We start from the raw sequence: 19,982 nt of genomic DNA, 5'->3' as shown, positions 1-19,982 counted from the left end.
TTTTAGGTTAGGATTGAGGTTAATGTCATCCATTACGTGCTCAAGTCAACCGTGATAAAGAAATAATGTGAAATGCATGAACATTATTGCGTTTAAATACTCTATTTCTATCCCTTGAAAACATGGTGTCACTTTTATTTAAGAAATATCACTAATGTATAGAGAAAGTACCATTAATGCCTACAACATATACCACATGTAAAGAAAGATGTATCACTTTTCTTTGGATTAGAGTTGAGGTTAATACTGCCTCATTACATGCTCAACATCGATTGTAATAAAGAAATAATGTGAAATGTGTGGGTATTATTGCGTTCAAACATCCTATATCTAATCATTGGTAAAAGATACTACTTTTATTTAAGAAAGTACCACTAGATATTAAAGAAAGTATCATTGATATTTATAGGATGTACCACATTTAGAGAATAATGTATCATCTTGTTTTGATTTAGGGATGAGGTTATTACCTCATGTTACGTGCTCAATGTCGACAGTAATAAAGAAATAACATGAAATATGTGAGTATTATTAAATTTAAACACCATGCATCTAACCCTTCGAAATGAGGTACAACTTTTATTTTAGAAAACAGTAGTGGTGTATCAAAAAAGTATTACTAATGTTTACAAGATATAACACATATAAAAAATGATGTATTATCCTTTTTTAGGTTAGAGATGTGGTCAATACCTCTCATTACGGGCTTAATACTTATCATAATAAAGAAATAACGTGAAATATGTGAGTATTATTTCATTTAAACACCAAGTATCTAATTGCATAATTTGAATGAACAAATGTGTGCAATTTCAATAAACTATGGGTACACAATTTGAGTAGTGCCCAATTTCTGAGATGCGCAATTGAGAGTTTTTGATACACAACTTAAGCTGCATATTGCTTTGAGGTGCACCAATTTAATACTTTAGGAGGGTATGCTATTTTTCCCTCGCACACTTAAAAGTAGGCTATTTTTTCCTGACGCACTTCAAAGGTGTACAACTAGTCAAATTTTCACCTCTCTAATGGTTATGTTAGAAACATAAACAGAAAACTAAAAACCATGATTATAGAGTTTGATTTTTACATAACTATTGCCTCAACAACTAAGGCCAAGCCTGAAATACTCTGATTACAAGAAATTAAAAAAGTTGTACTAAAAGCAGGAGGGTAAGCCACGATCAAATTCATGGTCTCCTGTTGTATCTTTACATGTAGTTTCCTCCTGTACCCTGAACAACTTCATGTTTTCTTCCTCCCAAAAACTTGTTGTGACAAAAGAAGGTTCTCATGCCATGGATTCAGACCATTTTAACCTCCTGCAGTTGTTCTTTGTCATTTTAATAGCACGAATAACCTGCACATGTATTTCTTTGCTAATTCTACCTCTGCCAAGGATGAACTCAAATACACACTGGTCCCGCCTCCCCAGATTGTTTTCCTTCCAGAATTTTGCCCATCCCTTCACAAGAGCGAGCCGACCATCCTTTCTAGTAGTGAGTCTCATAGGCCACGACCTATCTTTCTGATCACGCATCACCATTTCTCCTTCTAGTTTAATATTATTCTTTTTCAGCACATGTTGAGGAATGTACTGCAACCAGCAACCATGGTATCACACACCCTCTTTAAAGAACCAAGAGAAATAACAGAATCAAGTGGGCACCATGAAAAAAAAATGACAAAACTGAGTGCAGATGGTCAATGTAACTAAAATTTCAAAGCATGACTAAAACGAGGATATGGATAGAAATCTGGAATATATCTTACATTGCATTTGCAAAAATAACCTCCCACAAACTAAAATAATTACAGTGCCTATGACTGTAGAGTTGTTACCAGAACAATAGAAGAAAATTCCCTCTGATTGGGTTTCAAAAGAGTGTTCACACTTTATGTCAACAAACTCATTCAAAATGCATTGAATAAATGTTTCCCAAAAGTTTGTAAATCAGCACTACCAGTACAGGCACTCCTACTATAATGTTCAAAGAACAGAATGAAACTGCACAATACATAAAAAACATCCCAACTTCATATGGGGTCCATTCACATAAATAAGTACTGACAATCAGTTGTTCTCTAATTACAGTGGGCTTTGACAAAAAGAACCTGGAATAAAATACAGAGGACCCCTATCAGAAAAAGTCATCCATATAAACTAGGCCTAACCAACAAAAAAATTATTGTGCTCTGATGGCCAGTGCCGAAAGATGCAGAACAGGTTCAGCTAAGTTCACAAAGTCTCCGGGAATACCCAATAAATTACCAAATGCATCTATTGGGAATCCCCAGTCCTTGGCATTATAAAATATATTTCTCCTAATAAAATGTTACTGTTTTCCCTTTCTAGTAATTGATGATTGGAGGGATTGAATCCAATTTATCCAATGGTATTAAGATAATGAGAACAAAGGATGGAGGCTTTTCTTTTCTTTCTCTCTTTTTTTTTGATAGACAAGCAGAAACTCAGATTAAAAACACCTAACACCAGGCATGGAGGCTTTCATTCAGAAAACCGCATCATCCTTGGCATACGTGCCTCTTTTACTTTCATAATGAAGAGTAGAAAATTATTCCAAGATCTACATTTGTAAAGTTGGAACTTTTCCATAGGTAAGTTCCATGTATATAACCCAAACTCTTGGCAGCTTGAAATATACATGGAGACGCACTCTTATAATTTAGAATGATATCAACCTCTGCTAACCACTTTTGGTAAAAAAAAAAAAAAAAAAAAAACCACACGGAATGCCCCTATGGTTTAATTTTCATTCTGACTCAATTTGACTCATTATTTTCAAAGTTTGAATTAATTTCTCGTAGTTTTCTTCATTGGAATTCAGTTCTAGACTGACTACTTCAGTTAAGAGCTAAATGAAACTCAACTACTGCACTACTCATTTAAGTGAATAATTGTCCTGATAATGGAATAAAAAAATTCATCAAGCAAATAGGAACAGGGAATGTCCCTACTTAATATGTTTTAGGCCATCATATATCAGACTCCTATTTCCAAGCTATATCATTGTTCTTCAAAGCTATAAATTTCCCAAAGACATGCAGTGATTCCATCTAGAATTGCTCCAATTAAAATTTAAAGGAATCTCCACACAGACAACAAACTAACTCAATTGAACAATAGATACCAAATGTTTCCTTCTGAGAAACCAATCCATTCCCTTTGGACAAACAAGAAACAAAATTAAACATGAAGCCTCCAGATCAATGACATTGTTCTCACACCTGTTAACCTCATTTTGAATAACCCCTTTGAAACACACTTTCCTAGACTATTAGAACCATAGCTACAAACCATATCATGTATACTATGTATCCAATCATGGATTGTATCTGATCATGTATCATATGCATGATATCTTGGATTGTATCATGTATTGTGACTCTTGAAACTCGTAATTAAAATCACGAGGCACTTCTGTGCACAAGTATCTTTAACACCAAAGTTATTACCAACTCTTCCATCTTCAACTTCTACAATCTTGTCAAGTGAACCGGGTGTGGTGTCCAGATCTTTCTCTTCCTATGAATGTGCTGAGGAAGAAAAAGAAAAATTCAACATGTCTTGGAGACTGTTTGTGTTAGCTGTTCTGCTTGTGGGATAGTAATCTGTCCTTTCCCTTTAATCATATTTTGCCCATATTCATCTGAGATCCAGACTTCCTAAACATGCAGGTTACTTCCTGCTCAAGAGTTCCATCTCATCCAAACTCGAAACTTCCACCTGCTCCTTTCAATCCTAGGAAATGATGGCGACATTTAGTTGTTGCACCCTCTATTGAGGTTGCTTCAATGTGAGGAAGCAGATTCAGATGAAACTGAAAGGGGCACCTTTCCATCCCCCAATGTCCTCAGTTTCCATATTAAATCCAACTTTAACAATCATCAAGGGCCTACACTCTTCCTCCAAAGACTTCATCAAGGTGGCTGGATACTATTTAATGGTCTTTCCAATAAGAGGAATCAGATTTTACAAACAATACTGAACTGTGGAAAATTTCTTATCTTATTATTAGTATTATCATTTTTTTTTATTGGCATTATTAAGTAATACTATGATTACTATTAATTTAAGCTCATACCAATGAAAACAAAATGCAAGAGTTATAAATGGGTAGATTGTAGGAAACAAAAGCTAAGAACTCACCAAATTGTATCGCGATGAACGACCAATGAAAGTAATAAAATGTGGATTCTTTGGTATGACAAAGGTTGCTGCTTCAGGCCTCATACATTTCTCTGAATTCATTGCAGCAATTCTTCGTGATTTACGTCGACCTACTTCCAGAGAACCTGTAGACGTACAAGTGATCAAAAAATGGAAAAATAAAAAGAAAGAAAAACTGGAAATCAATGTTAAACAACTAGCCACCTGAATTTTCAGTTCTGTCAATGCCAAATTCCAGCTGCAACTGCTTGAAACCATGTGGGGGCATAGTCAGCTCTTCTTCAGTCCCTTCTTCGTTCTTCACACATATCGCAATTTCATCAATAGTAACAATATCTGAACTTTCGTCCTTTCTGCATCCATTTCTACCAAAAATGCTGACATCGAACAAAGCCTTTCCATGGTATCTGAAAACTAAGAAGTCCCCTTGTTCCACAGAATGACCCCTCACAAATTCTTGCCAACCATTCTTAATAAACACATCCTTTTCAACTTCTTCCAACTCTACATGACAAGACTTCCCTCTGATATCTCTGAGAATGGCATTGTTTGGTATATTTCCACTGAATTCCTTGACAAAAGCTGGTGGAATGCGCTGCAAAATGGAAAAAGAAATAAATGAATTAACTTTTAATCCTCGACATTCAATAGTGATAGAAATTCCTGTCTAGTCTATACAAAATATTTGGATTCATAAGAATATACTCATGTCTTTCTTCTTCAAAACTTCAGTCCAGTGTCACACACTCTTGGAATTCAGGAATTCTAATCACTGGTTAATTCGGTCACATATGGGGAGAGAAATGCCCATTTCAATTTGTCCAGGATTCATATGGATATCTTTTTTTCCTCAATAAACAAGGAAACATAGATTTAAAGCCCCACAAACACAACATGCATCATTTTTTTCAGTAAAGTATTTTCTTCTTAAACAATGTTCAAATTCAATACCTGCGTTTTCGGATTTTGTTTTTAAAATTTGTTAAAGATATTTTGGAAATATGAGGAAGCAGTTGCGAAACTGTGACAAGTGAATCTATTTCCTTAAATTAATTCAAAATTTTGATTTTAAAAACAAATCTATGCGTCAAAATCAAAGACCCTTCCAACCCACTCAGAGATGCTCCTTGGATAGAGCTACTTGACATAATATTTTCACATGCAGACCTGTGTTTGGTTCCCGAGGAAACAAAAGAAAAAGAAATATTTTTTTTGAAGTCCTGGTTTAATGTGGCTGCGCTTTTCTGGTACCCAAACAAAGGAAGAAACCTCAACTCAGCCGATTCTTTGTTTTCTTGGGAACCAAACAACAAAAGTTACAAAAGTGTTGAATATTGAATTATCTTTTCGATGCTGTTCGTTTCCTCCCGATTCTTGTGAAACAAGTAGCGCGTTTACAGGTTTTCAGAGCAGCAGTCTTTAATGTCTTCACCCGTATCTTCATCAACAGTAGAAGGCTCTTTTGTCTTTATACCGAATTAGGAAAACGACAAAAGAGAGAGGGTGTACCAGATGTTGATCGCTGAAATCAGGAATATAAACTTTGAAGAACTCAGGATTCGCATCAGAGAAAGAGACATTTCTTCCAGGTTTCCCCATCGTTTTTCCCCTGCTGTTCTGATCAAAGAAGCCCTAGCGGACAGAGAAAGCCACCATTAAAACAGAAATCGAGAAACCCTAGAGGTCCACAAAATCCACAACCCAGAGTCAGCCTTTCCGGAAATTTCCTAAAATCCCGCATCTCATTAAAAGATCAAAATCAAAAGGAAAAAAATCAACCAAACTTTTTTTAATTTTTTTAAATTTAAAAATTAAAGAGAAATTATAAAATTGTAAAATTATAAGTAAACAAAATATTTAGACTCTTAATAATTTATTTGCATATAATACTTATAACTATTTTTAAAAACTATTTTCAAACAGGCAACACATCTTGGGCACTTTATGCACTTTCAATCCAAAGGCATTCAAGCCACTCGTATAAATGTTAGGGCATGCCGATCCGCATACCAACACCCTGACACAGCTGTAATGGCAGCGGTATTAATTGACGAGGGTGAAGGTTCCAGTGAGTAATTCATTCCAGGGCTCGAGGCCAAATGATGAACACGACACGATAATGGCCGCCATCAATCTGTTGGCAATTGGACTCCCACAATCTATTAGGAAATGACTAATTGGCGGTTGAAAGCAATCAATTTTCTCTGATGATAGCACTATAAATTACATATATATAACAGGGATTGTATGTTAATGGGCAGTCTGAAAAACAAAATGACTTTTCTTAGCAGATATAGACCATCGATGTTAGGCAAGGCATCTGAAAAAGGTAACTTTCAGCACAACGTCATTACTTCCATACATTTCGAAGACACAGACATCTCCTTCTCGCAAAGCATTTTCCTTCACGAAGTCCACCCAACCTGTAGTGAGCACAGAAGACCAGTGTGGGTAGACCAATAGCTTCACAGGCCAAAATTTATCCGATGCCCACAGCATTGCTTTTCTTGAACTTCCTTTTATATGCGTGCTGGAAAATTGCTTTGGTATCCTCTGGTCCAATGAAGATGATGAGTTTCAAGATATTGTTAGGGATATGATAGTGATGGTAAGGAATCCCAATATGCATTTTAATTTACATTTATAGAGAGTCTTTACCAGATATCCACTATGCAGATAAGTTGACTGCATAACAATTTTGAAGAAAGGATAATTGGAGACGAATTTGCTGGCAGGTTTTAGAGCTCTAGCTTTAACCTTGTTAGACAACCGGCCCAAGCATGGCGTCCCTTGACTAAACTGCACACCTGCAATCGTTTCTTCGACGGGCTGCTTTAACTTGCCTGCATCAAATCAATCAGATGTGGTTTAAGCATAATTTTGGGTGCATGTAAAGAGATGATGTCTTCTAAGAAAACTTACTAGGCTCACATTTTCTTTCTTTCCCTTGATGAAGTTGATCTTCTTTGGTCTTCAATTCATCACCACCACTTGAACTGTCGGAGTCATCGTCCATTTCATCACAGCTAAAACTATCAGACTTGATATGAATTACTGCACTTCTCTTGGCTTGGATTTGATCAGCTCCACTCTTATATTCATCTGGTTCCTCGGAGCCTCTCTTATCCATTGTTCCCTTTCTAGAACTGTTGAACCTGCCAAATGATCCAGATTTCCCCCTCCCTTTGCAGGAGGCATTTCTCTGTCTCTCTTTGTCCAGTGGCAGTGGTGGACCAGTGCCACTTTTACCTCTTTCTCCATTCTCTCTTTTTGCATTTTCTTGTCTTTTATCTCCCTTCGAATGTGGTTCATCATTGCTTGCGGTAGCTGCCAAGAGCTCCTTCTCGCAGCAATGTTTTCCATAAATTATTACTTCAAATTTTGAATTCCCAACATAGTGGAAAACCAGAAAGTCTCCTAGTTCTAAGAAATTATCTTGCACAAATTCTCCCCAACCCTTTCGGAAGAAGAAGCATCGATCGACCTTTTGTACATAAACACACCATACTTTGCTACCAGGACCCCTCATTATCAAAGACTTGTGAGGTAGAACTCCATCAAAATGCTTGACAAAAGCTGGAGGAATTCGCTAGAACACATGGCACTTTAAAATATGAATGCAACTGAAATATTTCTTAATGAACTTCAAATAAAGTAATTACATTTATATGGCATGAAGAATAGAAAACCTCTCAGCATCAGGGTATTAGTAAAAGTCAAGTCCCAAAACATATTTCTAATGGAGATTAATGCTTAGTAAACTGCCTGGAGTGCTCTAGTCAATGTCATTAGCAGCTTTACTTGCTCAAGCTATTCAGCCTATTCTTGCACCAACACTGCTCTAGCATATTTTAAATTATTAAAAAAAAAAAAAAAAAAAAACCTTATTACCTCCATATTTCAAGAGTTCCTATATAAAATTGTATACAAAAGTTGCAGTGCATTCAATGTAAGTAAGCATAATGAAATTTTGAAGCCCAGAACCCTCGGTTCTTTTTTCCTACATTTTCTCAGCAACCAAACAGAGCATAAGCAAGTCTTTTACATATTTTCGCTTAACACAATTGACCGGTAGAACTGACGGTTGTGGTTTGCTTCTTTTTCCACCAAATAAAAACAAAAAAAAAAACAAAAAAAGAAGAAAACATGCATGTAAATGGGTGCAAGCCAATTTATCTCCAAAAAAGGGAACTAGAAGAAAATTTCTCAGTAATAATCTATAAATGTGAGACAGTGTATGTCATTATAGTTACCAAATCTTTAGAGAAGTCACCAATCATGACCTTGAAGAAGGAAGGACTCCTTGCAGTAGGGCTTGCCTCCGTAAAGCTGCCCATTTCACCTCAAAAAAATTGGTACTGAGGAAGCAAAGGAAAGTTGGTATCAGTATTACACACTCTTGAATGCTCCTGAACCAGTAAAAAGACTCTTCAAGTAATAGTGGACCTTGCTCTGCATTAATTACCATGCAACTCTCTTAATAATGGTCACTGGTTAGTCCTGAGTTTTTCACCAACCAACTCAAGATCTTAATTATTTTGCCACGCGTAAAGTTAATATTCGTAAAGTTAATATTCCGTTGTTGAAATATTACAAATTAAAATTTTCCATGCATCGTGATGATTGCCAAGAGAGAGTGGAGCGGCTTCCGGCATGTGAACTGTGGAGAACCGGATGTATACTCGCCCAGGGCTCATCCTATCAGCGCCGTCTGTCCTCTGTGGTGTACAACTCATATACCTGCCATATCAGATGATATTTTGGTACGATTCGTTTTTTGTCTCTTCGTTTTTGAGTGGGGAAACATTAGCATGTGCATGGTTTTAAAAATGGGACCGGACCGACCAGACCGACCGGTCAGACCTTCGACCGGTCGCGGTTCCGATCCGGTCATTTAGGTCGAAAAGTTTTTAGGCCGGAATTAGGCCGGTTAAACCGGTGGTCCGACCGGAGAACCGGATAAACCGGACGGTCCCCCAAACCGTCCAGTTCAACTCTTTTTTTTTTCCACTGTCGCCGTCCCCCGCCGGCAGGACCCCACCCTTCTTGGAAAGCCACCCTCCCACCCCCCGCACTGGAAGAAGAAATGAGAATCCAGAGTAGTGGTCGGGTGCGGTGACTTACAGAGAAGATCGATGATGAGGCGTCCATCGGAGAGACGACCAGTTGAACTGCGGAAGAAGGTACAACCATTGGGGAAGTTGACTGGGAAGCCGAGCCCGCCGACGAGTCTGCCAGTGTCAGAGTTGGAATCGCCGAAAGAGAAGATAACGGGAGCGTGGTGGCACTGAGAGAGAACTGGGTTTGGGAGAGAAATGAGAAGCCATGGAAGAAGAAGGAAGAAGAAATGGGGAGGAGGAAGAAGACTAGAGAGCAGTGGAGAGTGGAGAGGCTTTGCCCTTTCCTCTCTTACCTTAGGATCCGTTTGGCGATGAGCATTTATTAAAAATTAAATAAAAATAAAATTGTAGATCATTAGATGGTGGTGTTTGTTTTTTTGGCTTTTTGCTGAAAGCAATTTAGTTTTAGAATTTAGGTTGTTTGTTTTTCTATTTTTTCGTGACTTATTATAAACTTTTTACTAAATAGAAAAAGTCAAAATATGTAGTTTTTTCTAAATAGAAAAAAATAACATATTGATTTTTTTTTACTTTTTAATACTTAATAGAAATAAAATACTATAAAAACAAACAATCTAATATTTAACACTATTAAGCATTAAAGTTCTATTTAGAATTAAGTAAAAAAACAAACACCACCTAAATTTAAGAATTTCTAAATATTCTTTTTTTTAACAAATAAATAATTAAAAATAATTAAAAAGTCACATTCCGTGTTTTTGCCATTTTTTTCTTTTTAAAGAGGCATGTGAGTTTTTCTTGCATGAGTAAAGAAGAATCATGGAATAATTTAATGATTTTTAAATAAAATTTTAATTTTTAAATAACATATAAATTAATATTTTATTTTTATAATTATTTTAAATTTTAATAATTTATAAATTATATATTCAACCACTAAATCGATAATTTTTTTGATTCAATGACTCATCCGATTTCAAAAACATTGGTAGTGAAAGATAATAGACATGTTCATATTTTTATCATTTAAATTTTTGAACAACTTTTAATATATGGTCGAAAATAAATATGATTTATTACAAATTTTACCATAATGTAATATTATGGATAACTATTCATATTTCTTTAATACCAAATTGGTGTTTTGATTTCTATTTTTTGAACTCAAATTTCTACTAAATGAAAGCAAAAATTAAGGTTTATTACTTTATTTAGAAACATTTTCAAGCCATTCTAAAAAAAATATTTTTATAAAAACAATTTTTATCTATAATACTTTATTTTGTACTATTGTTGATATTTATAAAATCATTATTTTTAAATAATCATAAAAATATATACTTACAAATAATTAAAATATTTTATAAGAAAATACTTAGATTGTAAGACTAGCCATAATGAAGCAAAATAATGGATCAATAAGAATGGCGATTCTAAAAAGTGTTTAATCTAAAATTTTTTATCATAACCACACTTCGTATCAAGAGTACAAACTCTATCTCACGACTCCTAAGAAACAGGCCAGTAACTCCAACAGATCATATGCTACTCCCACTGCAGCAGGCACCCTCACCCTCATTCTTTCGGAAGATGACGACTTTCAGTAACGTTCCAGTGCATTTGATCATCTCGAAAGCACAAACATCACCCACCTCTAAACGATTATCTACAACGAAATTTCTCCACCCACGCGAGAATTTCAAATCCGTTTTCGCCACACTGCATTTAACAGGCTAAGTTCTTCCTGCAGGAACCAAAAGGGTTGCAGTGTTGTTATTCTTTTCGAAGTGCCACTTGACAGATCTCAATGGTATACTCTGCAACAGATCAGTCAACAGAGGATTCCCATCTTTTAAAAAACTAGTGCTAAACTCAAGAAAAAATGGGGGTATTTATAAATTATTTGACATGTGAACTTCTTTCTTCCACAAATGTACCGGTCATATATATGCAAGATTCAACTTTGTTCTCTATTGAAATCTTACCAATTTATATCTTCTGGTAACATAAGTTGGCTGCATGGTGACAATGAAGAAAGGGTTTTTTGTTTTGAAAGCTTTAGCTCTTCGAAGAGCTCCAACTTCTTCGCTGGCAGCCAAGGGTGCAAGAGCCTGAGACAGCTTGCATCTTTTGGTGGTGTGCATTCCTCCACCGCCTTCTTTTGCATTGAATTTAAGTCCATCTGCAAGGGACCAGCTATATTACAGCATCAGCATCAACCTAAAACTGGAAAAAAAGGGCTACTTTTTTTTCAATCCAATAAGTAATATTTTATACCCATGTATTTGGACAAATGCAAATCTACATCTGTCTTTAGCTTCTCAAAATGTGTTCCAGAAGCTTGAATGCGTTCTGATTGAAAATGTTGATGAAATGATCGGAGCTTGAGAGGGTTATCAGTCTTCCGTGAAGGATTTCTTCTTCTTTTCTCCGTGGACGGAAGAGAGGACGATTTTCTTTTCTTCCTTGTTTCCTGGCTTGGAGAGAAACCCTCAGGCATTCCAACAGAAACTTCACTCTCAATTTTCTCAGTTTTGGGCAAACAGAAGGCCTCATTTCACTACAACAAATATTGACTACATCGTTCTTCTTTGCTGTCTGGCTGGCTGGAAAATCATCCAGAATCTCAACAGAAACATCATCCCCATTTTCTTCCGAATTGGGGCATTGGCACAGGCCATTATTATTGTTTGGTTGATCTTCATCATGGGTGGCATTAGTGGAAGGATATTCAATCTCGGAAGCAGTCATATCAAATATAAGTACATAGAAATTGGAATTGCCTTCATATCTGAATACTAAAAAGTGCCCATACCCAATAGAGTATTACTCAGCAAATTCTCGCCAACCATCCTGCAACCAAACCTTATCATCGCGTTTCACCAGTTGCACTGCCCATTCTGCACCACTAGGAGTCTTGAGAAATATAAACTTTGACAGATTCTTCCCATATCTTCTCACGAACCTCTTTGGAAATCCCTGATAAAAACCTCAAATTATTTGTATATCATATATATATATATATATATATATATGAAGGTAAAAATAAACAATGAGCGATTAATACTAGCTTTCCATCTCTAAGAAGGGCAGGGTGGATTATCTTGAAAAAGTGTGGTTTCTTCACAGGAGAATCTGACCGGAGTGACCCTTCTTGGCATCGCCGGAGAAGAGTTGTCCTCATGGCGACCAGCTCAGAGATGGAGCCGCTAGGGCTGGGGTTTTAGACTTCTATTTAACCTATCGTGGAGCTTTGTGTGTAAATGGAAACTGAAGATATTGATCCCAGTCCATTCAATGTGATTGACTGATTCCTAGGCTAAGGCCCAATCTCAGAGATTCTTGATTGTATTTTTTTTTTTTTTTTTTTGGGAGAATTGTGTTTTACCCTAAGTGGATAATTAAGCTAAAGTCCTCCAATCAATCATAATTGATTACAAGAATATGAAATGATAATGGATACAAATACCCATTTAGTCATTTTTGTCTTTATTCTACCTCTTTTTACATGTCACTATTAACACATTCTCTCTTCTTTAACCATTTTTTTATTTTTCATTGGTTTTTATAAACTTTTTTTTATAAATAATTGAAAAATCAACATTATTTTATATTTTTAAATTATAAATAAACAAAAATTATATTGATGATTTAAAAAATGAGAATTACCTAAAAAGGTGGGTTAGAAAAAATAATGATTATGAAGGCACACTCTTTTAGAGGACAGTTTTACCCTTCAATATGTTTTTTATATTATTTATAAATAAATTGAGATTGTCAATGATGTGGGGCCCATACATGATGATAAGTACAAGTTGATAAATGATGTGGGACCCACACATAATGATAAGTACAAGTTGATAGGCAATCAAAGGTACATTTTTCAACTTGAAAAAATTATTGTCACTTTTGAACAATTAAATGTTTAAAAATTTGCTATTTTTTTTAAAAAAATTAAGATTTTTTAAAGAACCTTGTAAAAAAAATAATTTTTAATATCTCATAAATAAAAACCATATCCTAAAGTTATTATATTGTTTTATATATAAAACATACAATTAAAAACTTTGTTATTATAATATAATAAATAATTATTTTTTACGACCACTCATCAATTGAATAATATATAAATATTCAATTGACTAACATACACCTATTAAATGGAACAACTCACAATTATTCATTGGGTAATATAGCACCTGAAAAAATTAAATAAAAATAAATTAAATTATGTTGTAATATATTATAATGATAGTGTATTTATATTGTAAGTATAATGCATTTATATCGTACCTATATTTCATTATTAAAGTAATAATTCTAAAAATGTTTATTCATACCCTATTAGTATTAACACATCGTATTAATATATTAACAACATTTATTTAGTGTTTTGAAATTATTTAATAATTTTTGTATATATATATATAAACTGCGTGAATTCAAATTAGTATTTCATTTTATTTTAGAAATTATTTATGATATAGGTATGTTGTGAAATATGGTATGATCATACAAAATTACCATTTTTATAAAAAAAAATTCATAAATTTCTTAATTAGGTTTTATTGTAATGTATTGTAATGTAAGTGTATTTATATTGTAATTATAACATATTTTTGTTGTGCCTGTATTTTATAATAAAAGTAATAATACTGAGGATCACCTTTTATACCTTATTAATATTCAACATATCAAATATATTAACATCATCCACTAGATGCATTGAGAAAAAAAAATTATATGAAAATTAAAAAAAAAAAAAAAAAAAAAAAAAAACACTATCCAAAGGAAAAAAAAAAAATCATATAAATTTTTTAAAATTATTTTATTATAAAAATAAAAAATGATTAAATATTCTCTATCATTTTCTTATTTTTTTAGAGAATCTGAATGAAAAATTAAACATTTTATCTTCCTTTAATTTAATACAAAAACATAATTTATCAATTTAAAATTATAATATATATATATATATATATATATATATATATATATATATATATATAAAATTTAAAAAATCATCATTTTTATTATATAATTATAAAACTTATTTTTTTCTTCATAAAATTAAAAATTAGAATAAAAATAAAAAAAAAGGTAAAAAAACAATAAATGATATTTTGGAAATATTTTTTAAAAATATTTTTGTTTTAAATAGTAAATTTAAATAACAAATTATATATAATTGTAAGGGTTAAACCCAAAATTTTGATTTAAAATTTAAATATCAATAATTACAATAAATGTGGGACCCATGTACCATAAATGTATTGACAAATCAAATGAAATGCTTTAAATGCTTTAAATTTTAAAAGTTTTAGTTAAAGGGCAGTTTTGGTATATTAAGCCTATTAAAGTCCTCTCCAAGAATTATTAAAAGATACCACCCTTTCTATTAATTATTTTGCCCAGCTCACCCTTTTAGGTAATTCTCCCATTTAAAAACTATTTTGAAAAATACTTTCTAAAAATGTTAATTTAAATAAATAAAAATTATCTTTTATATTTTAGAAGTAAATAATTTAATGATTAAAATACTATTTAAAATAAATATATTCACTATTTTATTTTCTTTTATACTAAAAAGTATTTTAAAATTTTCTTTTTCCTATTATAAAATAAAAGGTTCCATTTTTTATTTTTTTATTTTTAAAAAAATTCTTTCTTTCTTGTTTTAATAACTTTTTGAACATAACTTTTAGTAATAAGTTATATGAAATGTTGTAAATTTGTTTAATAAAGATTTTTTTTAATGATTTGAATCAATTAAAAATTTATCAAAAAAAAAGTAAAAGAAAGAAATAGGATGGATGAAGAGTTTTTATTTTAAATATACAATTAAAATATTTTCGTATGACTTAATTTTAGAAGTGAATTATAACTATATATAGTAGATATTGAATTTTTCTTAAATAAAAGGGTTAAGAGGTATATTTTACTCATTTCAGATAAAAAAAAATTTAAAAATTATATAGATTGTGTTTGAGTTTGGTTTAAAAATATTTTTCTAGTTTTTATTTTTTATTTATTATTATTTTTTAAAATGATTTGTATTTTCTATATGGTCTCTTTTAGAAAATATGTTTAATTAAAAAATGAAAACTATTTTTAAAAATGAAAATTGAAAACCTTGTTTAATACTATTTTTCATGTGAAAATAATAAAAAAACTTAAAAGAGTTTAATCCTAAGTCATACGCTTTATTTAACTTCCACATGGAAATTTCAATACTTTCTATGATAATGATGTTTGGAGAAAAAAATTTGACCCTAAGTTATCCACCATTTTCTCAACAAAATCATTGAAAATATGATTAACACACCTACGTGAACACATAACTTAGAAAGAGATGAAATTTGTGTTATTGTACAAGGATATTACACTAACTGTACAATGAAAATATACTAAGTGTACAAGGGTGTATAAGGCTACCTTTTGTGTAAGATTTCAATCAATTATGAACCATTCCATTTTACTTTCCTTGTTGCCAACATATTGTACACTCGTGTTATACACTTTATTTAACTCTTACATAAAAATTTCAATACTTTCCCTAGTAATGATGTTTAGGGAAAAAAATTGACCCGGAGTCATCCAATAATTTCTCAACCAAACAATTAGAAACATGGTTAACACACTTACATGGACACATAATTTAGGAGGAATATGAAATTTGTACCACTATACAAGGGTGTTACATTGACTGTACAAGGATATTACACTAATTGTACAAGGAAAATATATTAAGTGTACAAGAATGTATAAGGCTAGCATTTGTGAAAATTTTCAATCAATTATGAATTACTCCTTTATTTTCCTTGTCACCCAAAAATTGTATATTTATTATACTAATTGTACAGGGGAAATATACTAAGTATATAAGGATGTACAAGACTAGTATTTGTGAAAAATTTCAATCAATTATGAATTACTCCTTTATTTTCCTTGTCGCCCAAGAATTGTATACTCATGTCATACACTTTATTTAATTCTCATATGGAAATTCTAATGTTTTCCCCAATAATGATGTCGGGGGAAAAAAATTTAACCATAAGTCATCCACAATTTTCTCACCCAAATGATTAAAAACATGCTTAACACACCTACATGGACACATAACTTAGGAGGGAAATGAAATTTGCACCACTGTATAATATTACACTAATTGTATAGGGGGAATGTGTCAAGTGTACAAGGGTGTATAGGACTCCTAATAGGTTTTATATGATTTTTAATCAACTTGAGTTTGACATTAGAACAATTATCGATAGCTTTTTTTTTCTTCTTTTTTGTTTTTTTACCAAACTATGCCATTAAGACCAATGAGAAATAATATACAACATATTTATTATTTTTTTAAGTAAGAAACAAAAAAAAAGTATTTGCTAAGGTATTTAAAAAATATTTATTATATATTTTATAAGTTTGAAAAAAAAAATTAATGATGTCTAATTTGCAAGTTAGAACAAATAAAGAATACTAATATTTTATGAGATATTTAAAAATTGTTTAATATATATAAGAAATAATGTAAGTTTGAAATAAATAATAATATTTATTATATATTATGTAATTTTGAAAAAAAGAATAATATTTGATAAGGTATTTAAAAATTATTTACTTCAAAAATGCATTTGACAATAATAATTTTTAATTATTTATCTTTCATATTCAATTTGTTGGAGAAAAATAATTAGTAAATCATTTAACTTGATCCCACTAATAAATAAGTGAGAGAATGGTGAAAAAGTCAAAGAAAAAAAAGAAAAAGGTAGGAGTGACCGATAACTTTTTCATTTGATAGTTAAGGGTATTTTAAGGATTTTTAAAATGCAATATCATTCTTCTTAATTTCTATTCTTTTTTTAGGTTTTGAATTTAATTATAAGTGATAGGAGGACCTTATCTCAATTATCCAACCCAGTTGGGATGGAAACACAATTCTCCCTTTTTTTTAAGGAGAATACCTTGCTTCCAAAGTAAAACATCAAAGACTCAAAAGGCAATGCATTTTCGTATCATATTCGAGTAACGTCATATCAAATGTAACGGAAAAAAAAAGTGTCATATTGAATATGTAATGATTTATAAAATTTAGATTTTAAATACTTCTTTTATGAATTTAATTTTTTGAGTTAGAGCATAACTCCCATCTTAATTCAAGACTTCTCCCTAAATTAAACATCTCCATTTTTGCCTATAGTTTAGGAAAAGTTTATACTATAATTACTACCTAAGAAATAAATATCTATTCTACACATATGTAAACACTCAAAAACTAATTTTTTTTTTAAAATAACTTAAAATTTTGAAGGTCAATTAAAAACGAACTTGTCCCTATCAACTATAAAAAAAAAAAGTAAGAACTTATTTGGTAATAATTATTATAAGCGTTTCTAATATTTTTAATACTTAAAATTTTTTATTATATTAATATTAAAAATGATAAAAACATTTCATAAAATCATTATCAAATACACCCTAAATTTTGACAATAAAAAATCACAAATAACAAAATATGATAACCTTTTAACCCTTGATTTCAGGGACTATCTTAATACAATTAGTTATATTCTCAAAACATCCTATATCTCAACATGCAAGTCCATGGTGGCTGCTTTACTCTCGACGGTCATGAAGTTGATGGCTCCAAATTTAGTTGAGTCAAACCGCCATTGTTAGGCATATTTGATGATTAGTGACGAAGCTAGAAACTAGAAAGCGAAGGAGAGGGGCAAAATATCTGAGATTTAGTGTAAGGGACATAAGGGCAAAACATACGAGATCATCGTAGTACTTTTAAATAGAACATATGCAATTCAAACTAAGCCTTAATCCAAAAAGTTGAACGGACTTCCTACTTTGGCTATGGAGGATGGAAGGTGGGAAGCCACACCTTCATTTTCGGAATATGACAACCTTGAGTAAATTTGCAGTGGAGTTGATGAGCTCGAAGACACAAACATCACCAACTTGCAAACAATTATCACGAGCAAACTTTCTCCACCCAGAAGAAAGTTTTGCATCGCGTCTTCTGATATAGTACTTAAGAGTCCAAGTTCTTCTATTCGAAACCATAAGGGTTGTCTTGTTGTCATCTGTTGTAAAGTGCCTCTTCGCAAATCTCAGCGGTATGTTCTGCAGCAGAGTTAGATTTATTGATCCACAAATGTAGAACCCATAATCAAAGTTCAAGTATGTTTTCTCTTGAAAGCTTACCATATTTCTTCCAGTACCAACATAAGATGGTCGCATAGTGACAATGAAGAAAGGATTTTGTGGTTTGAAAGACTCAGCTCTGAGAAGAGCTCCAACTTTTTTGCTGGCTGTCACTGCTGGAACATATTGAGAGATGATGCCTCTTTGAGCGGTGGCCCTTCCTTCACCACCTTCCTTGGCATCAAAATTAACTTTATCTGCAATGAATCAACAGTACACAACAACTGCATCAATCTAAAACAAAGCAAAGGCGTGTGTTAATTTTCTCTAATAGCATGATTCAGGTAAAATTTCTTACCCCGAAATTCTGGGGTAGACTTTTCAAATTTCATTCCGGTGCCTTGAATGCCTTTCGATTGATGATCAGAAGTGTTGAAAGTTTTAGGAGTAATATTTCTTCTCCTCTCATTGGGTTGCAGACATGCCAATTTTGTTTTCATCCTTGTATTGTGGCTTGGTGGGCCATCATGAAAACTTTGTACAGAAACATCTCTCTTGTTATCCTTAATTTTGGGCAAACTGCTGGCCTCATTCGTGCTGAATTCTTCCTCACTAGAGGTAATATTGATTATATCTTCCTCCTTGGTTGTTTGGCTGGCAGGAAAATCATCCAAAATCTCAACAGAGACATCATTCTCATTATTTTCTTTCAAAATCGACGGTTGGCATACCCCATTATTATTGTTTGGTTTTTCATCATGGGTGGCATTGGAGGATGGATATTCAATCTCAGAAGCAGTCATATCAAATATAAGTACATGGAAATGGGAATCGCCTTCGTATCTGAATAATAAAAGATGTCCATACCCAATAGAATAAAACTCACAAAACTCTTGCCAACCACCCTGCAACCAAACCTCATCATGGCGTTTCATCAATTCTACACGCCATTGTGCACCACTAGGAACCTTGAGAAATATTACGCTTGACAAATGCTTTCCATATTTTCTCAAAAACCTCTCTGGAATTTCCTGTTAAAAACCTCCAATTGTATAAGGAACAATCATAAAAAGAAAAGAACAAAAAAAAGAAGAAAATAATTACACAAGGAAAGAAAGAGTAATCATACTGGCTTTCCATCTTTAAGCAAAGCTGCGTGCATTATCCTGAAAAAGTGTGGTTTCTTCGACAGAAAATTTGACCGGAGTGACACTCCGTAGCTTCGCCGGGGAAGAGCTTCCGACATGGGTCACAAGTCACAACTGCTCCTATGACTCTCTGCTGTGACTTCTCAATACCCTCTCAAGTCTCAAGAAACTTATCAATGGAAAGCAAGAAGTGATTAGGCCGCCAATTTTTGGGGGAAATTTTAGTATTTTGAACTCTCTATGTTTCTGCTTTAAATGATTACTTATCGCAATAAGTGCTCTGAGGCGTGGCGTACGGAACCTGCAATGTGGAAAAGGAGGATGATGAAATTGTATTAAGTTGATTAGATGCAATCAATTCATTCGGGGGCTCGAGGCCACAAAAAAATGATGTTTATT

The 19,982-nt window shown here is 32.6% G+C and overlaps 3 protein-coding genes across 10 annotated transcripts; all 3 read right to left on the bottom strand.

The window, feature by feature from the left end:
• Positions 1–1,048: 1,048 nt before the first annotated feature.
• LOC117919154 (putative B3 domain-containing protein At5g66980) lies at positions 1,049–9,558 on the bottom strand. Of its 7 annotated transcripts, none has more exons than XM_034836251.1 (7): positions 9,317–9,558; positions 8,446–8,550; positions 7,115–7,781; positions 6,851–7,035; positions 6,555–6,745; positions 5,702–5,824; positions 4,653–4,787 (listed from the first exon to the last, which is right to left on the bottom strand). In XM_034836251.1, the coding sequence occupies exons 2-7, from the start codon at positions 8,527–8,529 to the stop codon at positions 4,697–4,699; spliced, it is 1,341 nt and encodes a 446-aa protein (XP_034692142.1). In that variant the 5' UTR covers positions 8,530–8,550; positions 9,317–9,558; the 3' UTR covers positions 4,653–4,696. The 7 variants fall into 7 exon arrangements, with proteins under 7 accessions (XP_034692146.1, XP_034692147.1, XP_034692148.1 ...); XM_034836253.1 differs by having other exon boundaries at positions 7,124–7,781; XM_034836254.1 differs by having other exon boundaries at positions 8,476–8,550.
• A 1,224-nt stretch (positions 9,559–10,782) lies between these two features.
• Positions 10,783–11,790, bottom strand: LOC117919426. Of its 2 annotated transcripts, none has more exons than XM_034836629.1 (3): positions 11,551–11,790; positions 11,259–11,455; positions 10,783–11,090 (listed from the first exon to the last, which is right to left on the bottom strand). In XM_034836629.1, the coding sequence occupies exons 1-3, from the start codon at positions 11,771–11,773 to the stop codon at positions 11,007–11,009; spliced, it is 504 nt and encodes a 167-aa protein (XP_034692520.1). In that variant the 5' UTR covers positions 11,774–11,790; the 3' UTR covers positions 10,783–11,006. The 2 variants fall into 2 exon arrangements, with proteins under 2 accessions (XP_034692520.1, XP_034692521.1); XM_034836630.1 differs by having other exon boundaries at positions 10,783–11,017.
• A 6,215-nt stretch (positions 11,791–18,005) lies between these two features.
• On the bottom strand, positions 18,006–19,886 carry LOC117918985 (B3 domain-containing transcription factor VRN1-like). The gene is made up of 4 exons (XM_034835986.1): positions 19,565–19,886; positions 18,794–19,466; positions 18,496–18,692; positions 18,006–18,414 (listed from the first exon to the last, which is right to left on the bottom strand). The coding sequence occupies exons 1-4, from the start codon at positions 19,679–19,681 to the stop codon at positions 18,175–18,177; spliced, it is 1,227 nt and encodes a 408-aa protein (XP_034691877.1). The 5' UTR covers positions 19,682–19,886; the 3' UTR covers positions 18,006–18,174.
• Between the last annotated feature and the right edge of the window lie 96 nt (positions 19,887–19,982).

This window comes from Vitis riparia, chromosome 7 (assembly GCF_004353265.1).
Source record: "Vitis riparia cultivar Riparia Gloire de Montpellier isolate 1030 chromosome 7, EGFV_Vit.rip_1.0, whole genome shotgun sequence".
NCBI lineage: Eukaryota > Viridiplantae > Streptophyta > Magnoliopsida > Vitales > Vitaceae > Vitis > Vitis riparia.
Note: the sequence above shows the minus strand (reverse complement) of the source record. Positions and strands in the feature narration are given on the sequence as shown.